The sequence below is a fragment of the Emydura macquarii genome, unplaced genomic scaffold (assembly GCF_026122565.2).
Source record: "Emydura macquarii macquarii isolate MOO-44397 ecotype Brisbane River unplaced genomic scaffold, CSIRO-AGI_Emac_v2 contig_1947, whole genome shotgun sequence".
NCBI lineage: Eukaryota > Metazoa > Chordata > Testudines > Chelidae > Emydura > Emydura macquarii.
The window spans coordinates 151,437-176,679 of NW_027132084.1; the positions used below are offsets into that span (position 1 = coordinate 151,437).

The following is a 25,243-nucleotide window of genomic DNA, read 5'->3' on the forward strand; positions in this document are numbered from 1 at the left end:
ATATAGCTATTAATACTACAGTTATTTTAATGACTTTTTAATCACTTTGTAAAATAATATGATTTGAATATTTTTTCTGCAGCTACAGGAAGTCTACTATATAACAGTATGATCTTTTTACAGGAGATCAGTGTTTAGGTATGGAACCAAACGGATGTGGTGTGAAAATGTCAGCCTTAGTAAAACCACTGGGCATTAAACCAGGCATAATTGGCATCAACTTAAGACAATCCTCTTTCCTTCAATGAAATAGCCACAGTGCTACCACATCAGTAACATAGTGTGAGCATCCCTAAATACAGATACCTCTAGAGGCTGAAGTCATCTGTCTATCCATAGAGCAATTACAACACAGTAAGTAATAGTACAAACTTCCCCACATTCAATCCTGACTTGCAATGACACCTATGTCTAAAGTGACCGGATAGCAAGTGTGAAAAATTGGGACAGAGGGCTGGGGGCTAATAGGCGCCTATATAAGAAAAAGCCTCAAATATTGGGAGTGTCCCTATAAAATTGGAACATCTGGTCACCCTACCTATGCCAATTTAGCTTTTGATGTTTTGCTGACAGTGTCAACAGCAATGCCCAGTTATGGTGGGTTGTGGTTTTTTTAAAAAAAATAAGGGCACCTGTCAACTGGGAATCAAATTCATTTTACAATTTGAACCTATGACCTGGTAGTGAAAGGTTCTATATCCAGTTACTCATTCCCTGAGCCACCGATCCCCCAGTACTGTAGGTTCTTAGATTTCATTAGGTGATGTATATAAAAAAATTAAACTCCATAGTAAAACATTTTGTTTTAGAATCAGTTTGCACAGTGTTTAAAAAAAAAGATGTATTTTTTTGAAATCTGGTAACGAACAGCAAAAGGATCCAGGTTTGCACCTAGCAAAACTATATTATAGGAAAGAAGATTGTGTTTGAAGCTTGCCTAACCTCCACCCAAGCAGTAACTGGGATTGCAAGAAAGAGTGGGGAGGAAGGCAAAAAGAGAGGCAGTGTACCTCTGACGAGAGATAGGAGGACAGAACAGCAGCCACAGGGGGCTTTTATGGAAGGCAGATCAATACTTATCTTAGATGGGAGGCTGGGAGACAGGACAGCTATGCTGAAACTGCCATTAATAGCTAGGTAAGCCACAGTGGATGTCACAGTTCAGAAAGGAGGAAGGGAGGACTGGGACTGTGATATAGGACAGTGCTACATATAGGAAGGGAGCTAAGCCAAATAAGATTATGTTGATGGATGTGGAGAAGGGAACGGAAGGTGTCAGACTTTGTGGAAGACTGGCTGAATTTGGCACAGAGGTGGAGTAATTCATGTAAAGGAGCTACTGTAAGATACCTTTATTTCTACTAATAAAGATGCACAGCAGCAGATACTCAGTACCTTATCCTTGCCCATCCTCCCTCCCCTACATTTTTTTAAAACAAACAATATGAATCTCTCCTCTTCCTTAATAAAACCAAGCTTCTTAATAAGCAGAACATCCTTGGTAAACAGCTGGTAATATGGGATCTTGACTTCTTCCTCTTTTTTTATAGTTTACCAACGCCAGATTTTCATGATTCTGAATGCATAATGCCTTACTCTGACATATATTGTGTGAATTTAAGGCGTCTGCAGTTCACAACTACAAATGTGACGCTGAATCTCAGATTTTATTGAAGACAAAAATATATTTCTAATCATTTACAAAACCAATGTAAACTAATCTGGGGTTGAAGGAAAAACATCTGAGTTCCACTTTTAATGAAAAACAAATAAATCTCCTGACAGACAAGCACAAAATGGAGTACTGTTGGTGACCATTACAGACCATCAAATCATACTATAGAACAGGATTAATGGCGCCTTAAGCAGCTATCAGTAATGTATAGGAAAAAAAGCTGTGTGATCCTGGGGGACTTTAATCTGATAACATATGCTGAAGGTCTCATGCTGCTAGTATTAAAATATCCTTGGAATTTCTAAGAATTATTGATGACAATTTCCTAAATCAAAAAGGGTAGAATCAAACACAGAGGAATTCTACATTAGAGCTTGTCTTGACAGATGATAATAGGGAAAGGAATGATGGATGGATAGATAGATAAAACAATTGGAAGAACAGTGATAGTAATGACTATAAATCAGAAACTAGGAACTGCAGAAAATTGATAAGGGAAGCCAAAGAACAGAGGGAGAGCTCTATGGCTAGCAGACAATAATAAAAACAAGGATTTTTTTTAAAAGTTATGTCAGAAACAAAGTGACCCTAATAATGGTATTGGTCCATTACTGGATGGAAATAGTAGAATGGTCAATAATAATGAAGAACAGACAGACATATTTAGTAATTATTCCTGTTCTATATTTGAGGAAAAACATAACGTAGTAATGTCACATGATAATGAGGAGACATTTTTCATGCTAACAGTACCTTGAGAGGATGTTGACGAGTAGCTACTGAAGCTAGACAACTATAAATCAGCCATTCCAGATAACTTGCATCTGAGAGTTTTAAATGAGCTGTCCAAAGAACTCAATGGATCCTTACTTTTGATTTTCAATAAATGCTGGAACAGTAGGGAAGTTCCAGAGGACTGAAAGAAAACTAATCTTGTGCCAATATTTTAAAAGGGTAAACAGGATGATCCGGTTAATTATAGACCTGTCAGCCTGACATCAATCCTGGGCAAAGTAATAGAACAGCTGATGCAAGAATCAATTAATAAAGAATTAACATAGGTTAACACCATTAATGCCAATCAGTTCTTGGCCGTACACTATTTAACCTTTTTATTAAGGACCTGAAAGAAAACATAAAATCATTACTGATAAAGATTGCAATGACACAAAGATTGGAGGAGTGGTAAATAATTAAGAGGACAGATCACTGATAAAGAGCAATCTTGGTTGCTTGGTAAATTGAATGCAAGCAAATGCTATGCATTTTAATATGGCCAAATGTAAACCTATACATCTAGGACAAAAGAATATATATAGGCCATACTTACAAGATATTACTTAAAAGACTACCTTGGGAAGCAGTGACTCTGAAAAAGATTTCAGGGTCATGGTGGACAAACAGCTGAACATTAACTCCCAGTGCTGTGGCCAAAAGGTCTAATACAATCTTTGGATGCATAAACAGGGGGATAATTAGTAGAAGTAGAGAGGGTATATTATACCTCTGAATCTGCTAGTGGTGCAATTTCTACTGGAATACTATGTCCAATTCTGGTGTCCACTATTCAAGAAGGATGTTGATAAATTGGAGAGGGTTCAGAAAAGAGCCACAATAATGACTGAAGGATTAGAAAATGTGTAATATAGTGACAGACTCCAAGAGCTCAATCTATTTAGCATAACAAAGAGCAGGTTAAAAAGTGATTTGATTACAACATATAAACACATACATGGGGAACAAATATTTGATAATAGCTCTTCATTCTATAAGACAAAGGTATAACAAGATCCAATGTCTGAAAGTTAAAAGTTAGGCAAATTGAGGCAGGAAATAAGATGCAAGTTTTTAATAGTGAGGCTAATCAACAATTGACACAATTTACTAAGGATTGTGGTGGATTCTCCATCTCTGGCAATTTTTAATCCAAGAACAGATGGTTTTTCTAAAAGATATGTTCTAATTCAAACAGAAATTAATTCAGGAAAGTCCTATGCTCTGTGTTTTACAGGTTGGACTAGATGATCACAGTGGTGTCTTCTGACCTTAGAATCTATGTGGGAAGGATAAAAGAGAACAGAGAATTTTGTCATTCCATCTAGTTCGGCATCTTATTCCTGACAGTGGCCAGCAACAGGTGCTTCTGAAGAAAGCAAAAGAAAACCTCAGTAGACATCTAAGGGAAAAACATAATGAAAGTCTCTTCCCAAACCCATTAATTAGGAGCAGTGTTCCTCAACGACTGGTCTGCATATTGGCGCCAGTCCCTGAGATCTCCCTGACACAGTTTAGGAAGGCAGCAAGGCAGTACCTTGTATAAAAAAGGTTGAGAAACACTGAATTAGAGGATGGCTTATGCACCGCAGCATGAAGTTTTATATCCCTTCCAAAATATTTATCTTTATTTTTTTTTTTTAAATCCTTGCAATTATAACTTTGGATGTTCTCACTAACCATATACATTTAAGCAGTATGCCTCAATAATCCCCAAAAGATCCCTCTCCCATATACACACTTCTTATTTAAGAGTCATTTAACTTTTGGTGTACCCAAATGATCATCACCCCAACTCCTCCCAAAAATCCTTAGGCTGCCTATGTACACAGTGGGGGGACAAGATATAGTTACATTTTGGGTACAGGAAGAGTAAAAATGTTTCATATGCCCACCCAAAATTGGAAAGGCCAGCTCTGCAATTTCAAGTCACTGTGCTGCCTTCTTTCCTGAATTAAACTGGAAGCAAAATGGACCAGACAATGCAATACATAAGATCAGTGCCCCTGAAAAGAAATGATATAAGAGCTCTAATCCAAGACATGGTAAAGTACTAGTACAAGTGCTCCTACCAAAGATGGAGAACTTACTTTGGTTGTGTGTCATACTGGGGCTGGAGGGGAACTTTAGACTTTTATACTTTTAACTAAAAATGAAAAATCAAGTGTCTTTGTAAGATACATATGAAAATTTTATGTGGTCATCTGTTCTTTTGCTCTCACTACAGTGTGGCATTATTGTTCAGCATAAATAATGACAATGGATTTCTTTTTGTTTTTAAAGATTTTTTAAAAGTTGCAGGATCCTACGTGTTTTAAGCCTCTGGATTCAGAACAGACACACCCTGCCAGCTCACGGAGAGTATGCATACAGAGGGGCATTCATGAAAAAGCAATTTTCAGAGTAACAACTATCATATCAACCAGAATTCATAAGTTGTACAGACAGATCCCCCAATCATCAGAGGGTGTTATATGTGAAACATAATTACAACAGTGTACACATCAACACTTAATTATTTCACTACTGATATTTACCAGAAACAAAGCTAATGTGCTTGTTGTTGTTGGATACCTCAGCAGATACTGCTTGGGTAGGTGCAAAGGTGCGATCCGGGGCTAAGAAAAGGAACTCAGCACTTTCCATATACTAAAAACCCAAACATCTTCTCCTCCAGGCTACTAAAAGCATCACACATTCGTAGGTTCATAGATCTTAAGGACACAGAAGGGAACACTGGATCATCTACTCTGACCTGAGTGTCACACATCATTAAATTTTATCCTGTTTCTCCTGTATTGAGCCCATTAACTCATGTCTGACTAAAGTATAGCTTCCAAAAAGGCATCCTGTCTAGATTTGAAGACTTCAAGAGATGGGATCCACCTCTTCCCTTGGTAGTTTTTTCCAGTGATTAAACACCTCACTTAAAAATTTCTATTTTGAATTTGTCTGGCTTCACTTTCAGCTATTGCTTCTTGCCATGCCTTTCTCTGCTATATTAAAGAGCCCGTTAGTCCCTCGTATTCTCACTCCTTGAAACTATATATACACTGTAATCAAGTAACCTCCCAATCTTCTTATAAATTAAACAGAATGAGCTCTTTAAGTCTCTCACTATGTAAGACATTCTCCAGCCCTGTGGACACCAGAGCTGAGTGTAGTATTCTATTATTGGTCTCTCTGATGCCATATACAATGCCATTCCCTACCCAGCTGCAAGTTTTCCCCTACAACTTCTCTACCGCAGTAAAATTTTGTTAATACATATTTCTGTGGTTTATTAAAAATTGGATTTGGGGGGTGGTAAAAAAATAAATTGGAAACATTTCAAAATTGAAGTGCATATTAAACATAATATTACAGTAAACAAACAATTCTGCTCTAATAGCAGTAAATCATTTTCATGTTTTAGTTGAATAAAAAAAATTGCAATTTTTTTAGTTTACTTGAAGCTGCCACAGAATTTCCCGTTTGGCATAGATTTAGCAATAGAAACCCAGGGGCATTTTGTGAAATTTCAGTCCCATTTCAAGCAGAGCACACAGGACCTTGGCTATAGTAGCTTTGTCATTATATATATAAAACTTAACGGAAGAGAGTGTAAATATAGGAAATATGCCCTATGCTACACTACAGTGCCAACTAAATAACATGTTGGCAGTCACAGAAGCCATAACTGTGATTTACTCAAACAGTGTTAACATATTTACCAAGACAGAATAAATAGTGGTTTATGTTAGAACAGATTTTATGTAAATTACTGTATTGTTTTTGGACTGTCATACACATTTACAACATGTGTACATGGGTAACGAAAATGTCGTATGAATTCTTTAGTTATATTTATTTTTCGCAAGTTATGGCACTCAAATGTTGAGCATTTAAGTACAAATTAGATATCAACACCATTAAAGAATAAAGAATATCAAGTATGCAGGAGATCATGCAGCTTTTTTCCAACATAATACCACTTCTGCAATTACACATTTCGCCAACTGTGCATCTAATCAACAGAAATGAAACTTTCCAGGATATATATTTTTGATCATTCAGAGAGAACGTTATTTATTTTCATAGTTCACATTTTTATTACTGTAGCACTGAGAGTTCCAATCATGATCAAGGACCCCCCATGTAAAGTGTTCTATGAACACTTACATAACATCTCAATAACCTTTCAATCAAAATAGGCATGGCAGACAAACAGAAATAGATAACATACAAACAAAAAGTCAAAGGTCAAAACTACTTGTATATATACTGACATATATATAAACACAAAAATAAAACATTATTTTGCCCAACTATCCCCCAACATCCTCCCTCTTTGTTCAGATGCCTAAGCTAAAGTGCTCTGCTACTGCTGACCCGAAGTGTCCACCTCAGAGCTTCAGATTCAATCACAGGGAGGCAGGGAGATAAAGTTAGTTACAGACTTTCTAAATGTTTCAGAGGCAGCTCCTTATTCATATTTCCCTTCCCCCCATGGGGGTGACTCCTGGAGGAAGTCTCTAGGTGAGTGGCTCTCAAGCAGAGAGAAAAAACATGGTCCATCTCTTGTAGTTCACAATCACTCATCCATCATTGGCCATTGGGCATAGAACTGAACAAAAGCCTCACACACTCCCTCTCCAAACTTGCTCCAAAACTACTCAGGAGTTCACCTGGCAACTCACTTATATATACTGAGCTTCACTGCTCAGCTGCATCTCCTCAACAATATGGAGAGATTAAACACTCAAAGGCAATCTTAATTTTGGCATTTCTTAACTTTTGAGTTCTTTACTTTGCAACCCAAATAATGCTCTTTTAACACGATTTTGTTTGTGCAATTTCCTAGGTTTCTAAAACAGCAAACTGAAAAAAATCCATTTTGCATCATATTGACACCTACATGGGTCATCAGCAGGGCTGGAATCTTTGGATCCACCACATAAACCTCTGCCATTTGAGCTAACTGAGGGCTGGTTCACACTGACTGTGCGATTCGGTGGCAGTCGACGAGAGTTACGCAAACTACGCAGAGTAGTTTGCGTAACTGACATCGACTGTTCAGCTTCCCTTCTGCATGTTGTTCACACTGCGCTGAGCCTGTTCCCGTCGACCTAGCGCTACACTACTTGAGGGGGTGTACTTACTCAGTCGACTTCCTGATTGATTGAGCGGGTCCCACTGACCGCTCAATCGATCCTGAAAGATCGATCTGGTGGCGGCGATTTTGCCGCCATCAGTGTAAACATAGCCTGAGTGAGCAACAGCAGTAAGAAGTAGTCATCCTTCATTTGTGTTGGGATTCCCTCCAAGGCCTCTTTCCACTTGGCATCCCAAGAACTCAGTTTGACTCCAGCCTTCGTCACTCGGGTATCTTTATTTGGCATACAGAAGTGCTACACTGAGCTGGTCAGACTCTATACGTTATACATCTCATTGAGTTTACTATACATTGCATCACACATTTTTGGATTGGATTGGTTACTTTGCAGGAACCAAACCCTGTGCAGCATGAGCTATTCATGATTCAACTTCCTCTTTACCTCATCTCTACTTTTCTTGTCCCTTGTTATCTAGTTCCTAGTAAATAGTTCCCTGAGTTTTCTCCCTCTTATCTTAGTTGGCTCAGGCATTCTGTCTTCTTAGCTTTCTGACTATTTACTTATCTTATTTAGCACAAATATTCTGTTTTCAATCTGATGATTCATTAACTTCCCTAATTCTACCTTCCAAAAAATGAGGCCTTCCTCCATGTTTTAGGCCATGTTCAGGCCAGGCCTAAGCTACAATGTGGACTATCACTTGGGGGTGAGGTATAGGGGATGAGACACACTTTGCCATTGGGTTTCACAAATATTTGCTCACAGCAGCAGAACAGTGAGATTCAGAGATCATGCGTTCCATTCCAGGCTCTGGAGGGAAGTATTTCTAGTGGTCACTGACCCTTCTGCTTATTCCCCCACATCCTGACCCTTCTGTCCCACTCCCTCCAAACCAATCATGTCCTAATCCTGTATCTTACCCATTTCTGGCTCCTCAATCTTATCACACTTTCTCTGCCTACACATCCCAGTCTGCTTGCCCAGCTGACCCTAGTCTCCCGATCTGGTCCCCCAATCAGAGTCCCAGTCATCACTCTGATCTACATCTCCCCCAAATTTCAATCCCAGTCTCTTTGCCAGCCAGGTCGAGTCCCCCACCTGACTTCTTGTCCCCTCTCCAAATGGTTCCCAATCCTCTCTCCCTCCACCCATTTTCCACAATGGCGCTCAGTTTCTCCTTACACCTAGGAATCTCAGTCTTCTTACCCAAGGCATTCCAGGCTCCCCCAATTCTCAACTCCCAGTCCTCTTGCCCAACAAGTCCCAGTCTTCTCCCACCCCAAGCACCAGGTCACAATTCCAGTCTCCTTGCCCAACAACTCGCAGTGTGTCCTGTACCCATACTTGCATCTAGTCCCAATCCTTGCCCAACAACTTCCAGTCCTGTTTCCCAATCTCACCAAACTCCTTGTACCAATCTATTTCTTTCCTTCAGTCCTATTCTTGTCCCCTGTGCATTCAAGTCACATGGTTTCCTCCTCCACAATGTCTGGGTGCCAATGGGGAGGATTCATCATTCAGAGCACAGGAGAGACAGGCTCCCTGATGTCAGTTATGGTGCCCAGCCTCATACTGGCTCTCAGCAGCTAGGAACTGCAGCCTTGGACAGCAGCATGCTCAATGGGGAAGGTGCATGAGCAATCTAATCATACACAAAGTGTGAGGGGAAGGAGCATGGTCCGCATGGATGGAATCTTCAGGTATTTTAGCTGTTCAGCTGTAAGACATCTCTACTGAGGCTATGTATACACTGATGGCAGCAAATTTACCACCGTCAGATCTATTTAGCCGGTTTGATTGAGCGGCAGTGAAGACACACTCAATCGATCTGGAAATCGATCTATTAAAACCACCACTAGAAAGAGCATAGGGCTGCATCGACGGATATGCATTTCCTGTTGACGCAGCATAGTGGAGAAAACGCGTAGAACAGAAGTTAGGAAATCAATGTCAATTACACACGCTACGCTACGTAGCTTGCATAACTCTTGTCGACAGCCACCGAATTTGCCAGTCAGTGTAGACCAGGCCTGAGTATGTGCAATCTGCAATCTCTCAAAAGATTATAACCAGGCCAAATTTTGGCAGATATTGATGGATATAGCAAAAGCGACCTGACACACAAGCCACCCACCCCTTACCAAATTTCAACTCCCTTCTCCAAAGCATGGGGGTCCTAGAGCTTTTCACAGAAAAGGAGGCCAGAAATGTTTAAAATGGCAAAACAATGTATTTTCCCCTAATCTTGTTCTCTGAAACAGCTGATCCTTTTTGGCTGAAATTTTCCAGAAGAATTCAGTCTGCAACAGACACCCAGCATGGAAAATTTCAGCCCAAACTGGGAAAGTTAAAAGCAACTGAAAAAAGGTCTTATGATGGCAATGTTGAGCATTAATTACATGCGTTGCTACCTGCCCCACCTATAATATTTGGCACACTCTTGCTGCCTTTTTGTAAATGCACAGGAAAAACAGTTTCCCTCTAGAAGCATCCCATTTACTCAGAGAATAATAGAATGTTAGGGTTAGAAGGGACCTCAAGAGGTCATCTAGTTCAATTCCCTGCTCAAAGCAAGACCAACTCCAACTAAATCATCCCAGCCAGGGATTCATCGAGCCACACCTTAAAAACCTCTAAGGATGGAGATTCCATCAACTCCCTAAATAGATTCAGATTTTCACATATTTAACACTTGGAAAGACATTTTTACATAGGAAGATTTCATTTGGTTAGCAATAATAAGGATCTCCTTATTGCCAGTCATTTACTCAACCAAGACATTCCTATAGTCTGGGTATTATGACATCTGCAGCTATTGACTGTGGAATCTTTGTTTATCTCATATGCATGAAAGATTTTCATAACTCAGTTATGGTGCACCACAAAGACAGATGACAGGGTTGATCTACTCAGATCATCACCATGATAAATCTTTCCACTGATTATGTTGTTTGAGATTCTTCAATACCAGACATGCTGTGCACAGAATGTAAATTCAAAGGCAATGCATGATAAGCTGTACAAAACTAGATATCTTGAAGCATGTAATGAGATAACATCTATTACCATAAATTACGAAGTGATTTATGTGTAAACGAGGGTTGTCATGAAATTTAATTTTAATGGCTTGATAATCAAGTAAGAAACACAATAATTACCATAACTAAGTTTTTCAATAAATTAAAATCACTGCCGCTGGCAATACATTATTTTTGTTAACATACATAATAAAGCTCCTTTCGAGAGCTCTGTCTGCTACATTCTGCTATTTTAATTTTGTAGTTAAATACCAAACCACTGTGACAAATATGTTGAGTTACTACTGATTACATTCATTCCATTTCAACACTCTTACAAAAGAGTCTCTTAATAGACCCCTGTAGAATTGAGCAGTAGCATCTCCTACATTAAAAAAACTAAATGTAACAACTAAACAGCATTGGGGAGGAAGAAAGACTACACAAGATACTACTACTGTTATAGCCAAATGTGGAATTTTCATGAAGATACACTGTCACACACTTTAAATAATAAAGTTAGAATCAACGGCTCGATGTCTAGTTGGAAGCCGGTAACAAGCGGAGTGCCCCAGGGGCTGGTGCTGGGGCCAGTTTTGTTCAACATCTTCATTAATGATCTGGAGGATTGGGTGGATTGCACCCTCAGGAAGTTTGCAGATGACACTAAGCTGGTAATAGCTCATTTAGACCCCATCATTTTGTATGTATATTTGGGATTATGCTTTCCAATGCACATTACTTTGTACTTATCAACATTCAATTTCATCTGCCATTTTCTTGCCCAGCCATCCAGTTTTGTCAGATCCCCTTGTAACTCTTTGCAGTCTACTTTGGACTTAACTATCTTGAGTAATTTTGTATGGTTTGAAACTTTGCCACTTCATTGTTTATCCCTTTTTCCAGATCATTTATGAATATGTTGAATAGCACTGGTTCCAGTACGGATCCTTAGGGGACCCCGCTGTATACTTCTCTCTATTCCAAAAATTGACCATTTTATTCTTACCCTTTGTTTCCTATCTTTTAGGACCTTCCCTTCTCTACCTTGACTGTTTACTTGGCTTATGAACCATTGGTGTGGGACTTTGTCAAAGACTTTCTGAAAGTCTAAATGCATTATATCCACTGGATCACCATTGTCCACATGCTTGTCAACATCCTAAGAGAATTCCAACAGATTGCTGAGGCATGATATCCCTTTACAAAAGTTCTGTTGATTCTTCTCCAACATATTGTGTGCATCTATGTGTCTGATAATTCTGTTCTTTATTATAGTTTCAATCAATTTGTCAGGTAATTAAGTTAGGTTTACTGGCCTATAATTGCTAGGATCACCTCAGGAGCCTTCTTTAAAAATCAATGTTCCATTAGTTACCTACCAGTCGTGTAATACATAGGCTAATTTAAGTGATAGGTTATATACCACAGTTATCAGTTCTCCAATTTCATATTTGAGTTCCTTCAAATTCCTCAGTGCATACCATTTGGTCTTGGTGACATTACTATTTAATTTATCACTTTGTTCCAACACCTCCTCTAGTGAAACCTAAATCTCAGACCATCACTCAGATTTGTCATCTAAAAAGAATGGCTCAGGTCTGAGCCATCCTCTGCAGTGAAGACCAATGGAATTAATTCATTTAGCTTCTCCACAATGGCCTTGTCTTCTTTGAGTGCTCTTTAGCACCTCGATCATGCAGTGGCTGCACTGTTCTTTGGCAGGCTTCCTGCTTCTCATGTACTTTAAAAAAATGTTGCTCTTCATTTGTGTATCTTCTACTAGCTGCTCTTCTAATTCTTTTTGGGCCTGCCTAATTATACTTTTACGTTTGATTTGCAAGAATTTATGCTTCTTTCTCTTTTCCTCAGATAGAAGAAGCAAGCTAACTGGTCATTCCTGAACTGCTGGTCATTCCTCCATACAAAGGTGATACAGAATAGAAATTGGTAAGCCAAGAATATTCTTCATATTTCCTCATTCAACATATAAGAAAAAAGTAACATGCTCTCTCAGATGCTATTGTTATGTAACTGTTAAATTATTTATTTATTTAATGGTGACCACAGAACATATCATATACAACCTTATGCTTTTTCACAAACTACAATGGTTATCCAGTAACCTTCATTAGTTACTCAGTTATTATTATTGTTGTTGTTGTTGTTGTAGCAGCACCAAGAAGCTCCCGTGACTGCATTAGTGTGCAGGATAAGACAATTGTTGCAGTCAGTGTTATAATGTATTACAGAAATGGTTGGGAAGGGAGGGAACTGCACACTTTTCTTAAAGCACCAAATATATAAAGCTTTACAATGTTGAGTGGAATGACATGTGAATGTTGATGCTGTTCACAGTCTGTTTCAAACAGTAATTTGTCACAGTGCATCACGGAACTTTTGGTGCATTATAACAGAGTCCACATGGCCAGGTTGTGTGTGGTAGTACACTGCAGATTTACAGCCCAGCCGGCCGTGCACTGAGCCTCCATATAGACAAGCCCTGAAATAGGGGCTGGAAAGCAAGGCGTTTGGGTAGGGACAAAACAGAAGAGGACGGAGGGAAATATTAGGAAGGGGTGACAAAAGAAATAACGGAGATACTGGGGATGGAGAAAGAACAAAGAAGGAAAAACTGACTGGAGGCAAACAAATCAAACACCTAATCACATACTAGCAAAGGCCAGTGCAGAAGATGGGAAAAGAGGAGCAAGTGAGAATCCAGTGGCAAGGCTCTGTTGGGAAGCCCAGATCACCCTGTCCCTAGACAGCCAGGAAGGTTGAAAGCAGCTAATTTCTGCATTTTTCATATTTACTTGTGGGTAATAAACTCAGTCTTCTCACTATAAGGCATTTGGTCATTTTCTCAGGTCCTTCTTAAATGCAATTTAAATTTGTCTAGATGTTCAATTATACTAAGTGTATAACCTGGGAGGCACAGTAGGAGCTATGCAGTAAAAAGCTTACAATTAAAAGTACTTATTATACATTTGAAACAGATGATAAATTAAAACAACACAAATATAGGTAAATGCAATTTCTAACCCAGATTATAACATTCAAATATTTTGTGCTGGGACTAAAATCAAATTAATGCGATAGGAGCATATAATATGAAGATGTAAGTGTTGAACAAGCTGTGAAGTTTTTCCTTGATAAATTATCCTATTAGAGGAGTAAAGTACTTAGAAATGTTTACATCTGTTATGATATTGGCATTTCAGACTATTTAAATTAAAGTCCTTAAATCTAAATGAAAAATAAAAGGGGCCACTTATTCAAACTTATTGACTCAACAAAGACCACTATGCTGTAGGCCTATTTTTAAAAGGTGTTTATAGTATTTATTATTTTATACCACCTAAATCTGTGCTGGGTCTTCACAAAAGACGTAGAAAGATTTAATCCTTACTCCAAAGAATGTACAGCTTTGTTTTGTTTTTTAATGTGATTGAGGTTCAGAAACAATTTGGAAGGGATGCGACAAGGAAGGGGCAAGGGACACAGCAACACAATTGCACATTTACCACGGTTAGGCATGTGCACATCTTAGTGATTGTTTTTTCATTTTTTTTCCATTTTTTTAATTAAACAAAGTACACAAGACTGCATATTACTGTCTTATTTAATGCAGGGACCATGGAAGATGTGAATTGTATAATAAACAAATGGCAAAGGTGCAGATTCAATTTGAGACAATGAATTTCCTGAATGCTGCAGCATTGGAATCACTAAGGCTGACAACACTCAGTAATTTCAACATTGATACAAGATGATGAATCTTCATATTCAGTCCAGGATTTTGTGGCCAACATGATGATTATAGGACTGTCCCAGGTAGCTGCAGACTCAACTTTGGATCTAGTGTTTGGGTTAGAATTAGAGGGCTGGATAATGTATCCCTCTCATGGAAAATCATTGGCTCTATGTGTCTGAGAATGTAGTACAATTCTGAAGGAGTGAGGAATTTATTTTCATGATAATCTGCCACTATCAATGGTATTGGTGGCTTCATCCTCAAAGTAACCTTGGTTCAATAATGATCTGTGAGAGATGAAGAAAGGTACAGGACAGCTAAAGAATTGCTGATAGAAGCCCTGGGCTAAAGTTGACTTATTACGACAAACATTTCCTAAGATCTTGTGGTGTGGTTGTGTGAGATGCAAAGTATCTGCAAGTTCTTGAGAAGAAAAATCATTGCATATAGTAGAGAGACTGTTTAATGAAATTTGCCTTCTCATAGGGGCTGATTTGGCTACCTCTCACTGACAGCAAATTTCTGGTTATTTTTCAGAGAAAAATACTTGGATTAAGACTAAGTTGTCTACATCCACGACAGCAGAGCAGGATTTTAAGAGATTGAAAGCCAAAATGTATCTGGGTTAAGAACTCTGGTGCTCACTGAGCTTCTGGATGTGATCAGAAAATTCTATTCCACAGCCTGTTTGGACATATGGCCTTCTTTGCTGATGAAGGCTAAAAGGGAAGTGCAAGATCCTTTCGAGGTAGACAGTCAATCCCACCTTTCAGAAGGGCAAAATACTGAGAGCTCTTAAGAAAGTAAGTGCAGATCTTAATTCAATAAGTCATCATTTTATGTTGTCAAATATCAACCTGCCTTTCATCTTCCATTATTGTTTCAGAGTATGGAAAAGATGGCAGTGAAACACCTTTCAGAGAGTGCGAAGGAGCCAGATTTCCCTACCATCAACCAGGAAAACTTTTTCTCCCTAAAACTCCTAAAACAGTCTGTGTAAACTCATTCCTCAAACCCACACCAACTCACCTCTCCCCACAATATGGGAAGAGGAAGGGGAGAAAGAATATGTAACTGATGGCATTTTGCGGAGGGGGAATCTGGGGGGAGGGAGGCTGGATATTTTACCCAGAGAATATAATGTTTATTTGTGTGAGGCAGGAACTTTTTGAGGAAGCCTCTTGTTAATATTTTGGCATCACAACACTGATTTTCTCCTCAATGACAAAATAAAATCACTTCTTATAAGCATCAGAGAAGAAATATGGTCTTAGGAAGGATTTGATTGATAGGATAATGATCTCAACACTAATTTATTTATTATTTGTTTCGGACTGTGTCCACTATGTGCCATGCACTTTCCAAATATTAAAGAAAGATGGTACCTGCCCCTAGGAATAATCAGTCTAACAACTGTCAAGTGGACAGGTTAGAAAAGGGGATGAGAATTCCTGTCAGAGCTCCTGCCTAGATAAATGCCCAAGGAGATGAACGAAGGAAAAAGACTGTAGAGCTAACCTACTGTAATTGCTCCTGCTTTCTCTTTCTCCGTTTCCATTTTTTTTTTTTTTTTTTTTTTTGGTCTATTTCAACTTTCCCCAGAATGGTTGTTATGGTAGAAGTGAACTGAATGAAAAAGCTCTATTCTGCACAAAGATTACATGTCAGTGAATTCAATCTATTTCAATGACTAAAAAGTGAGGTTTCAACATGAAAATATACTGTGTTTAAAGTGCATCAAGAGCCATTATATTATGAAACTTTTAGGAAAACATAGCTTGCCAATCCAACATAGCCAGTCAATCCATGTCATTCATATAATGCTGAACCTATTCTTTCGCTCCACAAGTAACTATCACCTTGTGCCCTGTAATTAATTTTAGTGGAAAAAAACTGCAACCAAAAATTACACAGAGAAATTCTTAAAACTCAAAGATGTATCTTCAGAGAAACAAAAATAGACTACGCTCCATGAAACTGCACAATCATTTTAAAAAAATGAATAGCTCACAAAAGTTGAGAGAATAAAGCTATAGCATGATCTCTAATGCCAAAGGCACTTACCACTGACATTCCCCTGCATGCAGAACTAGGTCTTCATTGTTCTTAGCGCTAACGGTCAGCTCATGTTCTGTTGAATTGAAGACATCAAGGAGTAGATGGCATTGTCGGGTGCTGTTTGGAAAGGAAAAATAAATTAATACTATAGATTTAGTAACAAATTATAGATTATCTGAATTATATATATTATGGAATTACTAAAGTTATATATGTCATATATTCCAATTATAATGGTATCTTAGTTTTTCCTTGGAAACTAACTGCTTAAATCTTCTTGAAATTGAAAAAGAGCACGCATAGCTGAACAAGAACAGAATTTAATGATACTAATTCTGTGCACATGCCTATGTCACCTATCTTGTGGGATCACTTCTAAGTGTCCTCAAAAGTACCAAATATAATACAGCACCATCTTTATTAGAAGTCTGCCTGCATTAAAGCAAATGATTTTTTATCAATTCTTTGAATGTTCGCTTAAAACAGTTTTAATATACATGAGTTTGTTGACAAGGTCCTTTTAAGAACCAAACTACAAATATCAGTGTTGTTTCAGATTGTGTACAGAGAGGCAACTCCATGTACTGTATCACTTATCTATATGAAGAACAAAAAGTGACAACCAGAATACATTTTTTTATCACACTGACTTCTACAACAGTATTTCATAAATCTTAGATTCTCCGTGTTCCTTCAGAAAGGAAGCACGAGACAGGTAGTCAGTCAGTCAGAGTTTAAGGCCAGAAAGGACCACCAGATCATCTAGCTTGATCTTCGGTATATCACAGGCCACTAATACCACTCAGTACCCACACACTAAACCCAACAACTGAAATTAGACCAAAGTATTACAGCCCACAGAAGAATAGACAATTATGTGCAATGAGCAGAGAATAGGAGGGACTCTGGTGCACCAGTTCCCAAACCCCACTCCCCCACATCCTCGATGACAGGAAAATGATTAAGTAAGACATACCCAGATAATCCTAGCAAGTGACCCATACCCACATGCAACAGAGAAAGGTAAAAACTCCCTAAGGTCACTGCCAATCTGTCCTGGGGACAGATTCCTTCCTGACCCCACATATAGTAATCAGTTAGACCCTGAGTATATGAGCAAGAACCAGCCAACCTTACACTTGACAGAGAATATGTTCATGCCACCTCAGAACCCTGGCCCTCTCTGTCAAATGTCCCATCTCCTGCTGTGGCCATCCCATATGCTTCAAAAGATATAGATAAACACAGAAAACCAAAAAACCAGAAAAAATCAGAATACATTTTTGAGGAGTGGAGAGGTAAATCCTTTCCTAACCCCTGCAATTAGCTGGATGAAACCCTGAAAAATGAACTTTAAGAAACATAAGATATAAACTGGAAGTGAGCCCTGCCCTTTACTATCACAAGCAATCCTGTCCTACAATCAAACTCAAATTTGCCAAGCCCTCTCTTAAAACTAATTAAGTTGTTTGCCTCCCGCAACACCTATTGGAAGGCTGTTCCAGAACCTCTTTCACTTTTCTGATTGTTAGAAACCTTTTTCTAATGTCCATCCTCAGTTTGTCCTTTACCAGTGTATACTCATTTATTCTCATGTCAATATTGTCCTTTCGCTTAAACAGCTCTTCACCCTTCCTGGTATTTACCCCCAGATGTATTTCTAGAAATCTATCATATCCTCTATCAGCCTTCTTTTTGCTAGACTAGACTAAAAAAGGCAAGCTCTTCGAGTCTCCTCTTGTAAGATAGGCTCTCTTTTCCCTGATCACCCATTAGTTTAAATTCATCTTTCTTGAACTTGAGCAACCAGAATTGTACACAATATTCCAAATGAAGGCTTATTAGTGTATTGTACCAATGACATTAATACTTCTCTGGTTCTGCTGGAAATGTCTTGTCTAATACGTCTTAGGATCATATTTGTCTTTTTCAGTCACATCACACTGGTGATTGATTCACACTCCCAGGTCTCTCTTCTCCTTTGTTGCTTCCAACTCATAGTAGAGTACCCTAGAACTCATCATCTACTCTCCCACACCCCAAACCTATTTCTAGAAATCATTCATTACATAAACATTTCTTGGCAAATATGCCAATTATATTTTTCACTATCTCAAGGAATAATATGGATACAGCTGCACAAAAAACTAGTACTGCACTGTAAGATTTATGTTACGAAGGTTCTAAACTGTACATATTTTCTCCATCACATCATCGGTCACAATCCACAATATTTACTAAAGATTACGTTACACAAAATGAGAACACAATGTGCAGTGGCAGTCAAAAAAACTAACAGGATATTGGGAATCATTAAGAAAGGGATGGACAGAATATATCATATTGCCTCGATGCCAAGATCGGTACGTCCACATCTTGAATACTGCCTGCAGATCCGGTTGCCCCATCCCTAAAAAAGATATATTGGAATTGGAAAAGGTACAGAAAAGGACAACAAAATGATTAGAGGTATAGAGAAGCTTCCATATGAGGAAAGATTAATAAGACTGGGACTTTTCAGGTTGGAAAAGAGAAGACTCAGGGGGGATATGATAGAAGTCTATAAAATCATGACTGGTGTGGAGAAAGTAAATAAGGAAGTCTTATTTACTCCTTCTCATAACTCAAGAACTAGAGGTCACCAAATGAAATGAATAGTCAGCAGATTTAAAACAAACAAAAGAAAGCATTTCTTCACACAACACACAGTCAACTTGTGGAACTCCTTGTCAGGGAATGTTGTGAAGGCCAAGACTATAACAGGGTCCAAAAAATAACTAGATATGTTCATGGAGGACAGATCCAGCAATGGCTATTACCCAGGATAGGCAGGGATTGCTTTTTGTCAGAGCCTAGGAATTGTTGATGGGATGGATCACTTGATTATCTGTTCTGTTTATTCTCTCTGAAGCACCTGGCAATGGCCACTGTCAGAGGACAGGACACTGGGCTAGATGGACCATTGGTCTGAACCAGTATAGCCATTCTATGTTCCAGACTTAGGCCATCATGCACAATACACTCACTGAAATATAATGTATAAAATATTTATTTATTCCCAGGAAACAGTTTAAGAACAAAGAAATACAATCTAGCACTTTTATTTAAGTAGTGCTATAATTTAGATTTAGCTGTAGATACAATTTAGAATTTTGTGACATATTAAAATTAACAACTTTCCCACCTAAAGTATAGCACTAATATTTTCATTATATGTAATACAGACCTGTGAGCCACCTTAATCTATGTGAATATTAATGTAGAAGCAGCAATACCCAATTAAGGGGAAGCAACATTAAGAAAATGTGTATAATCTTTGTGTGTCAGAAAAGCATCTTTTTCCATTTAGGTCTAAAAAGCTTTGATAATTCTAGTTGTTAGGTGAGTTTTTATTGATTATTTCATATTCCTTGATTTGCTTTCTTTATACTTCCATATTCCTGTTTTTAGCCACCCAGCCAGATGTTACCATTTTCCTTCATTACTTTGTGATACTATTCCTCATTCAGAAGTCTTTTTATTCACCCTGCATATAGTATTATTGGATTCACACAGTCTTTGGGAAAATTGCACAATTTTCCCAATCTCAACCTTCACTATTTTGACTTATTGAAACATTCCTCAATTTCACCCCAATTGGAAATTTGCAAGTGCTAAATCATGAAGAACAAGACTGGTTTATTTAGCGCTCAATTCATTTTAGGTTTTCTGCCCACCTAAAAGTTTATATGCCTGTTTCTGTCTTATTCTTTGGCTCTGTCCTACCTAAAAGACTATGCATGTGAAATATTAGTTCCAGCTGCCTTCCAGGTTTAGCTAATCAATCGCTTTGAGAAAGCTAAACTACGGAAGAATAAAAACGTTTTACGCTCATCATGCCTTCACAAAATCTTTAATCATGGTAAAACCTGCCATCAGCAAAAGATCTAATCACACATTTTTCATGGGAATAAAAAAAATTCAACCTAAGTTCAACAGAGGGAAAGATTAGATATACAATTGTCTTATTCATTAGATCTCTGTCTCAACCTAGTACTCACAAAACACCAGAGTAAATGGCACCATTCCAGTCAATGAATTTGAGAGAGAAGATTTGTTAACCTTTCTAAAATTAAAATAGTTCCTGATCTTGATAAAACTTTCTTTCTCAGAGCATGCGAATAACTAAACTTTCTGACAGCCACACACATTCAATCCAGATAATATATGGTCCTGTGTCTAAAAACAGTTATTTTAATTATATTCAAATAAAGACAACCCCAAAAGAAACAAAAAACTACAGGGGGCTCGAAATTTTGGGATCTGCTCATCTATGTTAGAAGGAGGTTCTGCAGCATGGGCGGAAAAAATATGTTCCATCCTAGATAACATGATCAAGTAATAGTGCTTTGAGAATGTGTGTGTCGCTGCACCAATTCTGCCATGACCACCCCTCACCCCCCCTCCCCACCCATTCGGTGCTAACAGTCAACCCACGACCTGACCTTATTAGGGTATGCCTACGCGATCGGCTGTGCCTTCGGCTCCCACGTCACATATGGGAAATGAAACTTAACTGACCATTATATGGGAAATGAAACTTAACATCAAGCAGGAAACGAAACCTATTGCAAGTATCCCCCGGCCAATCTGGTGCTGGCACAAAGCCCATAAAAGGGGTCTTATCCAAGCCCCTGGTTGAGAGCCTTCCCGAACTACCAGCCTGATCAACTGGTCCGGACTTTCCCGCTCCTGTGTCTCCCCCCGAGCACAAATCGTCTGTTAGCCGGCCGAGTTCGAGTTTTTATGTTTATTATGCTGTGCGTCTTTCTCGCCTGGATGGTAAGGAGTTAACTGTCGGTCTGTGTTGCAGCTTTACATTCCTTCCTCCGTATCAGTCTGTAACTTGCAGTTAACTGTTTGTTGTCTTTTTAAAATTAGTTTGTACCTGGCAGTTAACTGTCTGTTTAAAATCATTCTGTGTCTTGCAGTTAACTGTCAGTTCAAATTCAGTTTATATTGTATAGTAATTGTCTGTTTCATATTCTATTGTATTAGTCTAGAAATGGTTAAAAATCTATATTATTCCTGTTGTTTTATAATACAATTCATTTAGTCATTAATCGACTCATTATTGACTCTCGGGGATCATTAACCTGTCGGAACAATGTGCAGGGGGACCATGTGACTATCTTGCAAATGTTTGTGATGGAAACATCTCTGAGACAAGCAGTGGAGGCTAACCTAAGTTTTAGCGCACACAGATCATAGTAACATCAGATACAATCATATAACCATTAATAAACACAACCCACTTTTTTACAGTATGATACCACTTCTCTGAGCAAAAGAAAAAGTTGGGAGGGTTTTCTAAGGGCTATAGTTTGCTCCAAGTAAAACCACAAGTATCCATTAATATTGAGTATGCAGAAGAGGGTGTGTGAGCAGTTAAAAGCCTGAGGCAAAAGTCTCTCAAAATTAAAATTTAAAACAGACCTGGCTAGGAAGATGCTGTCACTGCCCATAGTCAAAAAGGAAATAACGGGAAGGTTCCAAGATCAGTGGTCAAGCTCAGAGATGGTATCTAACCACCAATAGGGCCTGGCTTGTGCTCCACACATAGGGGGACAAAAACTTAAACTGGGGAGTGTTGCCTACCCTATAATGACCTGAGAAGCCTGGTACATGATATATCTTCACAGAATAAGAAAAATACACAGGGACTCTTAGTTTGCACTGTAGTGGAAACTATGAGCAGGAATTCTCAGGGTTAGTTTACAGAATTGTCCCCATCAATATTTTTCATGCAGGCAGCTATGCCCTTTGGCAGGCAGAGAGCAGCAGCTCCAAAGACTAAGTGAAATCCTGCCCCAACTGAAGTCATTAGCAAACTCATATTAACATCATTCATTGGGCCAGGATTTTGCCTCACTTGTGGAGCATTCAGCAACTTCATAAAGTTATCTGCTGCCCCGAGTCTTCTGATGGTATGGATGAGCAGCCCCCAAGATGTGGGCCCAAGTGGCAGATCAAAAAATCTGTTGTGGGTGGGGTTGTAACATTACAAGTCATGAGAGGGGACATCAAGAAAGATACATTAATGTTTTGTTATTTTCTCCCATACATCAAAGAGAATGCTGGGACCTGGATGCAAAGTATTGTGAGATATGGGGTGGCAATAGGCAAAAGTGTGCACTTTGGGGATCACAGATTGGAAAAGTTGAGATCACTTGGTCTATCCTGTTTCTGCAAGAGCCAAATAATAAACTGCAGAGATATCTGAATTCCCAAGTGGTCCCTATGCATGTGCAACATTTGCTTAATGCTGTAAAGTGTTATATCCAGTTTAAAAGAAGGTAACCATTCTCTTTTTTGGATATTTATTTATTCTCTCCACTACCATCTGTTGTCTTTCTCTCCATCTCTCCCTGCAGCCTTTTCAACCACCTGGTCCTCCACTTCTTCCAAGGGCCTTCTGTGCCTGCTGGTGGGCATGATCCCTGAAATATAGCTTTAATTTCCTTCCCTCTTTTAGGTAGCAGCTACCCTGTTGCAGGCAACTAGGCTGGACCCTCTTCCATGTTTTCAGGTGTTTTTACAGGACTTTAGAATCCTTTTTGCAGAGAAAAGGCAGAAAGACAGCAGAATCAGCTAGAAACAAGGAAGAAAGTCAACAGCTTGTTACATACCCACCCAATTCTCTACAAACCACTAGCAAACACCCCATGAAGAACCACTGATTCAGAGACTAATCTGGGAATCATTTATCTGGAACATCCCCCGCAGCAGTGTTCCTTATTGTAGGTTTACTAGAATTTTGTTCAGGTTAGTTTTTAGAAGTCTTAAGAAATGGAGCTTCCATATTTAACTTTTGATCTTCCCTGAAAAATCAGTCCCTGTATGTTGCAAGCTATTTTGTTGCTCTTCTCTAAACCAAGTTGTCTCCGTCTTTAGTAAATAGGGGTCCAGAACTGCACTATTTGCAGATGATTTAGTTATTTTCATTTTAAAAACTTCTGTCACTTTGAAGTATTTACATGAACGTAACAGGAATAATGTTCATAAGAGAAACATTAGGCTCCAATTTCAATCTATAAATGAAAATCTTCATTATTTGAAAAAGGTAGAAGGGAAGTAATGAAATACTAAGACCAGGTCTACACTACAAATTTACATCAGTATAATGACATTGCTGAGGGCTGTGAAAAATCTACACCTCTGAGTGATGTAGTTATATGGACCTTAACTCCAGTGTAGACAGCACTATGTTGATAGGAGAGCTTCTCCTGTCAACATAACTATTACCTCTTTCAGAGGTGGATTAACTACACCAATGGGAGAAGCTCTCCCACGGGTGTAGTAGCGTCTTCACTAAAGTGCTACAGCAGCGCAGCTGCACTGGTGCAGCTTTTTAAGTGTAGCCCTGCCTTAAGATTCTTGTTATGTCTACTGTGCCTATTGAGAGAAAAAATATTATACAACTGTTCAGAACCCTAAAGACAAAGGGGAATGAATGGATGAAATTGTAACATTGCCAAGGGTACAATCTGTTAATTATGACTAGATGCTTAACACAATTAGTATTAAAAACAAGGAGGAAGGGACAAGCCAAAATAGGGGGAAAACAGATTAAAGAATATTTAGATAAGTTGGATATATTCAAGTTGGCAGGACCTGACACAATTCAACATAGGGAGTACTTAAGGGACTAGCTGAAGCTATCTCTGAACCATTAGCAATTATCTTTGAGAACACATGGAGGACAAAGGACTGAAAGGCAAGCACAGTAACTATCTTTTAAAAGGTGAACAAAGAGGACACAGGTACTTTTAGAATAGTCAATCTAACTTTGATACCTGGACAAATTATTAAAGAATCAATTTGTATGCGTCTGTTGGATAACAGTGTGATAAGCAATAGCCAACACAGATTTGTCAAGAACAAATCATGCCAAAACAACCTAATTTCCTTCTTTGACAAAGTTACCAGCCTTGTGGACAGAGGGAAGCAGTAGACATGATTTATTTTAATCTCATAAGCAAACTAGGGATACTTGCTCTTAATGAAATTACTATAAGGTTGGTGCACAACTGGATGAAAGACCATACTCAGAGTAATCCTGAATGGTTTGCTGTCCAACTGCCAGGACATATCTAACAGGGTCCACAGAGGTCTGTTCTGGATCAGGTACTATTCAACATTTTCATTAATGACTTGGAAAATAGAAGGAAGAATATGCTTATAAAATTTGTGCATGAAACCAAGCTGGGAGGGGTTGCAAGCATTTTGGAGAAAAGGATTAGAATTCTTGACAAACTGGAGAATTGGTTAGAAATCAAGAAGATGAAAGTATATAGAGACAAGTGCAAAGTGGTTCGCTTAGGAAAGAAAAATCAAATGCACAAATATAAAATGAGCAATAACTGGCTTGGCAGCAGTATTGCTGGAAAGTACTTTGGGATTATAATTGAGTATGAGCCAACAAGGAGACGTAGTTACAAAAAGTGCTCATATCATTCTGGGGTGTATTAGCAGCAGTGTTGTATGTAAGACACGGGAGGTAATTGTCCTGCTCTACTCAGCACTGGTGAGGCCTCAGCTGGAGTCCTGTGTCCAATTCCAGGTGCCACACTTTAGGAATGATGTTGACAAATTGGAGAGAGTCCAAAGCAGAGCAATAAAAATGCTAAAAAGTTTCGAAAATCTGATCAATGAGGAAAAATTAAAATAACTGGGCATATTTATTCTTGAACAGGGGGACTTTGAAATATGTTAAGGGCTGCTATAAAGAGGACTGTGATCAATTGTTCTCCATCTCCCCAGAGGTAGGACAAAAAGTCTTCAGCTTAATGTGCAGCAAGGGAGATTTAGGTTAGATATTAAGAAA

At 38.6% G+C, this 25,243-nt stretch overlaps 1 protein-coding gene across 2 annotated transcripts in view; it reads right to left on the reverse strand.

Moving 5' to 3' along the window:
• The window catches only part of TRAPPC9 (trafficking protein particle complex subunit 9), a 420,270-nt gene that overhangs the window by 104,197 nt on the left and 290,830 nt on the right, over window positions 1–25,243 (reverse strand). For both annotated transcript variants that reach the window (XM_067558312.1, XM_067558311.1), the window contains one exon: window positions 16,384–16,494. In XM_067558312.1, the coding sequence (XP_067414413.1) occupies window positions 16,384–16,494 (111 nt within the window). The remainder of the gene's footprint in view (window positions 1–16,383; window positions 16,495–25,243) is intronic.